The sequence below is a fragment of the Brachycentrus maculatus genome, unplaced genomic scaffold, assembly GCF_059751285.1.
Source record: "Brachycentrus maculatus isolate JH-2025_06_01 unplaced genomic scaffold, ASM5975128v1 h1tg000037l, whole genome shotgun sequence".
NCBI classification, from domain to species: Eukaryota; Metazoa; Arthropoda; class Insecta; order Trichoptera; family Brachycentridae; genus Brachycentrus; species Brachycentrus maculatus.
This window is the reverse complement of record NW_028280791.1, coordinates 977,998-987,134: the sequence shown is the minus strand read 5'-3', so window position 1 is coordinate 987,134 and position 9,137 is coordinate 977,998. Positions and strand designations below refer to the sequence as shown.

The 9,137-nt window shown below is 35.4% G+C and overlaps 1 protein-coding gene across 1 annotated transcript; it reads right to left on the bottom strand.

The window, feature by feature from the left end:
- Positions 1-1,499: 1,499 nt before the first annotated feature.
- LOC148312637 (cell division cycle protein 16 homolog) lies at positions 1,500-8,776 on the bottom strand. Its single transcript, XM_088275776.1, has 8 exons — positions 8,537-8,776; positions 8,165-8,452; positions 6,372-6,534; positions 5,430-5,714; positions 4,240-4,392; positions 3,249-3,611; positions 2,092-2,388; positions 1,500-1,683 (listed from the first exon to the last, which is right to left on the bottom strand). Exons 1-8 carry the CDS (start codon positions 8,627-8,629, stop codon positions 1,529-1,531), a joined length of 1,797 nt encoding a protein of 598 aa, XP_088131902.1. The 5' UTR covers positions 8,630-8,776; the 3' UTR covers positions 1,500-1,528.
- Between the last annotated feature and the right edge of the window lie 361 nt (positions 8,777-9,137).

Sequence of the window (9,137 nt, the reverse complement as noted above, 5' to 3'; positions counted from 1 at the left end):
TATTATGAAATCTTGTTTTATTTGTAATATTCCATATCACAGGACAACCCATATGGCAAAAAAAGACAGTGATTGAAATATGTATTACTGCCTATTAAATACCATGCTAACTATCACGCCGCTTCCCCGCAGTGGTAGGCAGAGAGAATAGAGCGCCACACCACTCTGTCCTTGCAAACATTCTTTGCCTCTTCCACGTTCATGCATCTCCTTATACATACCCGCCAATTGTAAATACCATGCTGGTTGCATTATGAGAATCGCCCAAATGTTTCCTCATAAACAAGGCTAGAGGAATTTAAATATACCTCCCACTTTTCAGCACTCCCTTCTGTCTCCTAGAGCCTCTGGTACCCCCTAAGAAGACCACTCCAAGCGCCCACTGAGGTGGTTTTACCCCCTTTGGGAACACTGAGTCAAATGATAAAATTGTTCAATGTAATCTCGGTGCCAGACAAAAGCACATAAAATATGTGCATCTCACTCGTGCTACGTGATACGAGAGATATGGAGAAATATTTATTTACGTATTTTGTTTGGTATAAGTTATAAGCTTACAAAAGGGTTTGTGAGATCTAGTGTAACATGACAACGTTGATGTCAGGGAGTGGGGAATGATGTCAGCCAATGGATACCCGCCATGTTGCTTGGAGCACGTATACTGGAAAACAACCGTTGGCAACCCGCACTTCCTCCCCGTATCGAGACCAGTGTAGATCATACATAAAATCGTATTGCGCTTGTGTTGTGAAATAAATCTTGTGTTACAAACCTTAAGTATTTTTACTAACACGACGACTGTTACACTAGTACTACAAAAAAATCAATAATTCGTAAACAAAAACTATACATAAAAAAGGTTAATCCATTGCTGGATGACATGACAGATTTGAGACGCAGGGATTTGGTAAAAAGCCGGAACAATGTTGTTTTTTTTTTGCTCCCCAACAATTTTCATTTTCACATTTGCAATCATTCAACTTCATATCGCTCACTCCTTTCAAGAACGTCACAAATCAAAAATCGTCAATTTTCAGTTGTGCATGTTTTCGGAATGCCCAGAAAATGTACTATATCCCAGCAAAATGGGCATATTTTTAACTTAATATTTACCCGCTACAGGGCAGAAAGTGTTGTTTTTGCATTTTGAAGAAAAGGTATTGTTTAATTGTTTCTTTAAACATACTAAATATTTTTCAAATGGAGAAAAAACCTTCAGGTTTTATCTAAAAAGATCTGGTGCTCAGTAAAAAGTTCAATAAATGGCTTGATATTTATTTTTAATACATTGTATTGTATTTTTGAACTTTAAAAACGTTCTCCTGAAAAATCAAGTATTTTGATTTATGACGTTCTTGAAAGGAGTGGGCGATATGTAAAAACATGATCCTAAGGTTGAAATTTGTTAGCTTGCGTAATCAATGGAGCACCATTGGGTGTGAATATGTTGAAGAGGATTGATGAGAGTGAATCATTACAAAAAAAACGACATTTATATAATTTATTTAAATAATAACTTTATTTACACTTAATCATCAAAACTCATGCTCATATCCGAAGTGGTTGTGAGATTGAACTCTGGTTTGTGATCGGCATTGGGAGCAGTGGGCTTCTCTTCGGACGCAGATGGTAAATTCAGCTCTATCGAGTCTGGGAAAGGAAACTCTGGAATATCATCGTCCTCTGAAACGGATAAACTTGAATTATTACTGGATTTAAAAAAAAAATCTTGGTTTCTCTAAAAATAATTACAGGAATTAAACATGTGACGCTAGTTTAAAATTCATGCATCGAACTTTCAAAAATGTGTAAGTAATAAACACCATTATTTGATTCTGTAGTGTAGAGAAAAGGGGACTCGACCACCATTAGTAAAGTCTAGGGTTTAATTCCTAATGGGGTCAACATTAACATTAAGTGTTCTTTCACCTGAAGCATTAATACTGTTACTTGTCTTCGTGTAAGTTACTACGAAGATAACACTGCATTTTTATAATGTAGTGTTCGGTGCAGCATTGGGAACTCGTTTCTTTCATTTCATAAGGATGTACATACATACAAATTTTTATCAGAATAGAAATATCAAGTTACCTATTACGGCCAGCTCGCCCAAGTGGTCCACTAGGTAAGTAAGCATGGTGGATGCGAAGGTATCATCGGGTCTCCTGGCCAGTGAGGCGTGGAAGGCGTCCAGGGACCTGGAGATGTCGGCGCTGAGGGCGAGACACAGGCCCAAGGCGGCGTATGTGGCCCCACAACCGGGCACGATGGTCAGCGCCTGTTCGTGAAACTGTATCGCCTCTGCAAACTTGCCGTTCTTGCGGCAGGCGTGACCCAAGTTATTCAGGAGCGGATGCCATCGTTCGCTGATCAATTCTCCACCGGAAACTTAAAACAAATATTTCATTAATTGATTCGACAGTCACTTTGTGGTAAAATCTATCCATTTTTAATTTAAGTTTATTTAGTAAATACCACTATGTATTTCTTAAAATCTACTGTGACACGTTTTTCGATGCATTTTGCATCATTTTCAAACACAGTATGAACAGAACAGTACAGTACACAATAAATTTTAATAAATAGTGGTATTTACTTAGTAGAACTTAAATTGAATAAAAATATTTTGTATTTCCTTAGTAAGAAGATAGATATCCTTAGCTGAAAGAGGTAACTCAATAAATATTATTTTTCAGTCACTAAAAATTGCTATGGTTACTGTTTTCTACTTAAAATATACAGGACCAAATGCTATTACTCAAAATGGCCTTATAATAAATATAACTACGATTTTATTTATAAAAGGTGACTTCTTCAGATTTATTTTTTTTGGTAAAAATGTATCCACTAACATTGCTTATCAGCGGGTCTTCAAGAAAAAAAAGATGAAGGAAGTAAAGAATATCAAATACAACACGATGACCAGAATTTTTAAAAATAATTTCCTGAATTTATTTTTACAGTTGGCTAGAATCAAACCAGCAATGCCAGTATTATAAAGGAGTATTCAAATACTATATTGCCACAGCATGTCAAATTGAGATTCCAATCTTTTTATTATTATCTTTGACACAAAGCATGTCATGCTTTGTGAAAAAAAAAGTATTCCTATCATGAGAGATATCACGATGGAAAACCTATTCTGTATGCCTAGAAACAGGGAAAGATTATAGAGAACTGACAGCCAACCTTTGGCACTGAAAAGTCACAAGAAGAAGATATGCATATTGAAATGATTGTGGAGTTACTTTTTTTAACTTCTTCTAAGGCAGCCATCCACATTTTTTCAGCTTCCTCATACTGCTGGTTCTGGAAGGCTATGACGCCCATCTCGTGAGTGACGTGTGGATCATCGGGGGCCAAGAGCAGCGCCTGCCGGAAGAATTTGTCGGCCATTTTGGCATTGTTGGTGAGGCCGCATTCGAGCCCGATGTACAGTAGCGGGAGGTGACAGCCGCTCATGAGCTGACTGGCCTTGAAGTAGGCGGCCATGGCCTGGTCGTGCTCGTTGTCCGCCGCGAAGGAGTGCCCGTAGGCCAACCACGCTGCCCCCATTCCCCTGTCTAGTGATGTCGCCTTCGAAAGGTAACGCCTGGCGAATTCACTTTTATCTGAAACCATACAGATTATGTACAAGGTGGACATTAATATTTTTAAATACATTTATTTTCACTTTACAAGCTGATGTAGTTCTTGATGACACCAGCCATTACAGGTTGTGCAGTATTTTTTATTTAGGACTAGTGTTTCTTGCCAGTTCAAAAAATTCCATGCTTCCTCGTTCATAGACAATTTATTTACAGATGTGCATTTTGAACAACCACAACAAAAATATATGCGCATTTCTTTTTCAAAATTACTTTGTGTGAGTTATCAATATTTTAATTAACAAACATTACATCAGTGATATTTAGTATTATATTTTGTCAACACATTGAAATGTAACTCCCACAAATTGATTTTCATCTTTGTGAACATTAATCATGTCACTTGAGAATCCGTGGTCCTCATCTCTCAAACCGTAGAATATGTTGTTTAAAGGAGTGAGAAACAAAACATTTGTGAATTGTACGCATATATAGCCCCACAGGTGTTAAAAATTGTTTGCAAACACGCTTTTAACAATCGATTGAATATGGTTTGAACCGTGTAATGAATCATTTTATTTTAAAAATCTATATATTTGTATGAAATAGTAATATTACAGATATCCAAGATGATAAAAATGCAGTTTCTTACTTATTATGTAGTAATAGCATCCAACGGCAAACCATGATGTAGCAGATTGGGGGTATTTGTCAACTAGCCGATGTGCTAGAGAGAATAATGCGGGTGGTTTCTTTAATTCTGCTAAACACGCTGCCCTTAATTCTGCCGCCCTTTCACTATCACCTGAAATAATATTACATGTTTAAGGTTCAGTCACTTAACAAACAGAATTGTAAGTATGTAATAGGCATTTATGACACAACATAAGAGAAATTTATTATACAAATTTATTTAGTCAAGGTTAAACGGTTCTTATCGAAGACTAATTCATGGGACAACATCCCAACATAAAAGAAATAAATAAATGAGTAATTAAAAATGCTGATGACCAATTTAAAAAAAAAACTTATTGATGTCCATATGGAGAAACGTATGGCAATGTAATGCGGTGACACCCCAGTGTTGCCAGTCGACCTGATTTTTACGGGATATTTCACTTTTAAAGTTAAAATATAGTCATGTGCGGGACAGCTAAATTCATACACTATATCTAAATATTTTAATGATTATCGATGAAATGTTTAGACTAATCGTATAAATATTTCACCACCAACAATGAAAAGTAACAAATATGTTTTGCAGTTACGGGAAAAATTGTCGTTTAGCATCGTTTATTCGCGCGATGATCACATATTCGCGTTGTATTAGGACAACGCTTAATTCTCGAAAATCGAAAAAAAATTATTTAATTTATATTTGAAGCACTAACTTTGTGATTTACCATTTTATAATTAAAATGTAACTTTGTTTTAAAATCACTATAAATATTTTATTTTAACTTAATTATAATATCTACCGGTTTCGAAGCTAACCGCTTCTTTATCAATACTGATTAATACTCCGTCTTAATCAGTCTTGATAAAGAAGCGGTCAGCTTCGAAACCTGTAGACATTATTATTAAGTTATAAAAAAATATTTAAAGTAAAACAAAGTTTTATTTTAATTATGAAATGGAAAATCACAAAGTTAGTGCTTCAAATATAAATTATATACCATATCGTTTATAAGAATTGCATGAAAGTGCAAACTAGCATAAATTAGTGTCCTGATAAAATCACATTGCATTTTTTCAGAAAATATGAATCAATAACAAAGTTACATTTTAATTATAATATCTTTTTCTATAAATTAGTGTTTTAATAAATAAAAAGATTCTCACCTTCCGAAGGACCCAAAGTTTCAAGGCACAAGTGGAATTCCCCTTTACGCAGCAGATGTCGAGCTTTACTTTCGATAAAGTCACTACTGTTCTCCAATTCCGTGTATATTTCCATTATCTGGTTGTTGTATTCTGATCCCAGGAATGAAGATAAAGCGAGGGGTTTCGAATCATTTTCTTCTCTGCTGTACCTGTTTAACTCATTTCTATAAACTAGTTTTAAAATAGCCCCTTCCATTTTGCTGCATTGAGCTTTGAATGGTAAACTATCCAGTAACTCTAATTCTGTAATTAAAATGATATCAATTATTGAATCAGTCAGGAAGGTATAAATGTGCCTAATTATTTAGCAAAACTAATAATTAGATGCAAAAAGGATATGTACATTAACCTTTCCGGGATTATGGACGTAAATTGATATCGGTGCAAATTTTCCTTAAAGGAGTATCGAGGTTAATGAACGTCGAAGTCTGTCTGTCAGTTGGTAAGGTGCAACCTGTACAGTAATGATATCTGCGGATATCTGTATGTAATTTTGTCATTAAATAAAACCTAGAGATGGTGAGTTTGATTTTTTTTTTTTATTTTTACATAAGTTCTATCTTCATATTACATAGATCACATGAAAAAAAAATATGTAAAAAGAAACCACGTCCAGAGAAAGCCATATATCAATTATTGTACTCCCGGAAAGGTTTATAATAATCAGGGCTGCAAACCTGCACTTCTATAACCTTACATTATCTTGCTACGAGCTTATACACTACATCAAACCTACACTTGTATAAACCTACACTGTCTTACTACAAGCTTATACACTACATCAGTAAAGTGTATAAGCTTGTAGCAAGACAAGGCACCATTAAGGTACGTTTACGATTTATGAGTCACTCGAAGCCAAATGAATTGCATCTAGTATTAAAATATAACGAGTCTAGTGACCTTGTTGGGGAGTAAGCATGTGATGCCTGGTGATGTATTGCAGCGCCTCGTAGCAGTGGACGTCCTTCCGCAGCGCGTCCAGGAAGCTGCTGCCAGATCCGGCCCTCCTCTCCAGAGCTCCCAGTATGCGGCCCCGGACTACAGCCACCGCTCCCAAAATACGCTGCCAATCAATACCTCAATTTACTGCGGCAGAATCCATATATATTCTCAACGCCTGATTCCTATCCCATATCTCTTCATTTAATATAAAAATACCTTTTGAAACTAGTATTACTTATTCATGGTTTATGGGTAACATGAAAAAAAAAAATTCATAGTTTAACAAAAATTAAAGGTTTAAAAGTCATTAAAAAATGCTTTTATTGCATAGTTAACACACATCGGTTGGGAAAGGTATTTCTATCTATCCGGTTAATTGATACTTAAGGACCATGTCAAAAGCAGAAAAGAAGGAATTATCCAATGTTTCTATATGAATATTATATACCAATCTCTTTGTCAAGGTCTTAACTATATGTATATACTTATTTTTCAAAAAACTAACTAACAATCACGCCGCTTCCCCGCAGGGGTAGGCAGAGAGAATCGAACGCCACACAACTCTGTCTTTGCAAACATTCTTCGCCTCTTCGGTTACCCGACGATTATTACGACTCCTGACCCGGCCACTTTCAAGTATTTGACATACCTGATTGTGCCAAGTTTTCCTCGGTCTTCTTCTGATTCTTTTTCCAACTACATTTGCCTCATAAATTTGTTTAACCGTTCTTTCTTCACTCATACGTTCCACATGTCCAAACCATCTCAACACACCTTTCTTAATTTTATAGATAATGCTTTTCTCAGCCTTACATTATTTCCTTATTTCATCATTCGAACATCTATCAAACTTATTTATCAAATCTTGTAAAAAAATACCCGTCCGAAATATGTTGACAAATTTTTTATTTTATCTCTGGACTTAAATTTGGAATATCTTTAGCGCTGCATTATAACTGTGATTATATTGATGACCTCCTCGTTATTGTAAAGAAAAGACTTTGTCACTCATGGCAGGAATATTGGGATACCTCTGCCCAAATAAAGGGTAAAAATCTGTATTATATATATATATGTCCTTTAGTAACGGAGAAACCCTGGTTCTCCTGGATAACTCTAAACAAGTTCGAGACAACATCTTTATGCAGAATGCGACTAAGCCACTGCTGTTGCAGTGCTCACTTGTTTAGAATACATGTCCGGATACTGCCATGTGTGAATGTCGTCTTGAAGAGGAGGATCTAGATCACATGTTCTTTGGGTGCCCGTTGAATGACGGTTACCCGAGCTTCCTTTCAGACCTCTCCAGCATAAACGTTCCATTTCCCACCAACATCTTAACCTTATTAACCTCCCCTAACAAACTTGTTTATAAAATAATTTGAAGATATCTTAAAATTAATTGTATAAATTTGTAAAGGTGTATGATAACTTACTAAAATAACTCACTAAACAAACTAACATTACTAATAAAACTAACCCCACTAACAGGAATACTAACACTTATAAGTCAAATGTAAAAAGTGTAAATAAAAAATGACTCGACACTGGCTATAACACCCAAGATGGGTGAAAAGCCATAAAAAAGAAGAAGAAGAAGAAGAATAACTGTGATTATGTGTGTATAACTGGAAATTAACTGTGATTTTTAAAAAATCCAATAATGTTATTCACATAGTTTACATATTTGTTTTAATACCAACCAAAAGGTGTCAGAATTGCTGAAGTAAAGCATGATCTTAAATAATTACGTTTTTGGGTGGATTATTTCTGGTATGTAATAATGTCTCAGGGTCCGCTTCATCTAGTAGCTGCAAGGCGGATTGGTGTTCCTTGGCTTCCAGGAGGGCTCGACTTGCAGTGTAATAGCACATGAGATGCCTCTTGTGGAAGCCCCTCGAAACAATTGTGTGAGATGCCCTGTGGTACTCCCCTTTCTCCAGCATACAGTTTGCCACCAAGTATATTTCGTCATAGCCAGCGTTTCCATTTAAGTTCAAAACTTTGTCCGCCCAGAAGAGAGCAGCACTCCACATTCCCTAAGGAAAAGAAGAAAAAAAAATAAAGCCAAAATATTTAAGACGAAAGGGTATATTTTATGCACTTACGAGAAAATAATTTACCAATTCGAGATACTGTTTTACAAGATTCTTGAAGGACTCGTATAGAGCCGCATTTCCAGCAGATCCTTTAAAATCGAGCGTGCCATCGGCCATGTTAAATGTGAATATTTTTATTTCTATTTTAACTAATCATGTGTTATTATACTATCGAACTTTTTTAATAAAATTAAACAAATAACCAAAACAAACCGGTTCAAAGTTGAAATTTGACGTTTCATGAAGCGCACATAGATTTATTTTCCTTTTCTTTTGTTTAGATCTATGGTTTTCAATTTATTGTTTATGCTCTACTGAGTAGTCAGCATAAAGGCTGCTTTTCACGGAGCCTGAATGCATATGGCAGCTGTAATTTTTTTTTGATATTAGTAATGTTAGTAAATAACCACTCACCGTGAGTGGTTATTTACTAACATTACTAATATCAATTAAAATGTTTGACCACAAAGTAAATGCTTTGAATATAAAAAATGTAATTTTTTTCTTTATTGTCTCTGTTCCATCACGTTCGCAAATGAATTTGAACACACCGGGCGATTTCGTGTTGACGTTCGTGTCATGAATTTGAAAGAACGGTTAAATATTAACCAATTAATGGTCCTCG

What these genes read in the sequence shown, in the direction of transcription:
- LOC148312637 (XM_088275776.1), bottom strand. Translation starts at nt 8,629, where the DNA reads ATGGCCGATGGCACGCTCGATTTTAAAGGATCTGCTGGAAATGCGGCT. An exon ending in TAAAACAGTATCTCGAATTG is followed by an intron (nt 8,453 to 8,536) that starts GTAAATTATTTT and finishes TCTTTTCCTTAG; the next exon opens with GGAATGTGGAGTGCTGCTCT. An exon ending in GAAATAATCCACCCAAAAAC is followed by an intron (nt 6,535 to 8,164) that starts GTAATTATTTAA and finishes ATTGATTGGCAG; the next exon opens with CGTATTTTGGGAGCGGTGGC.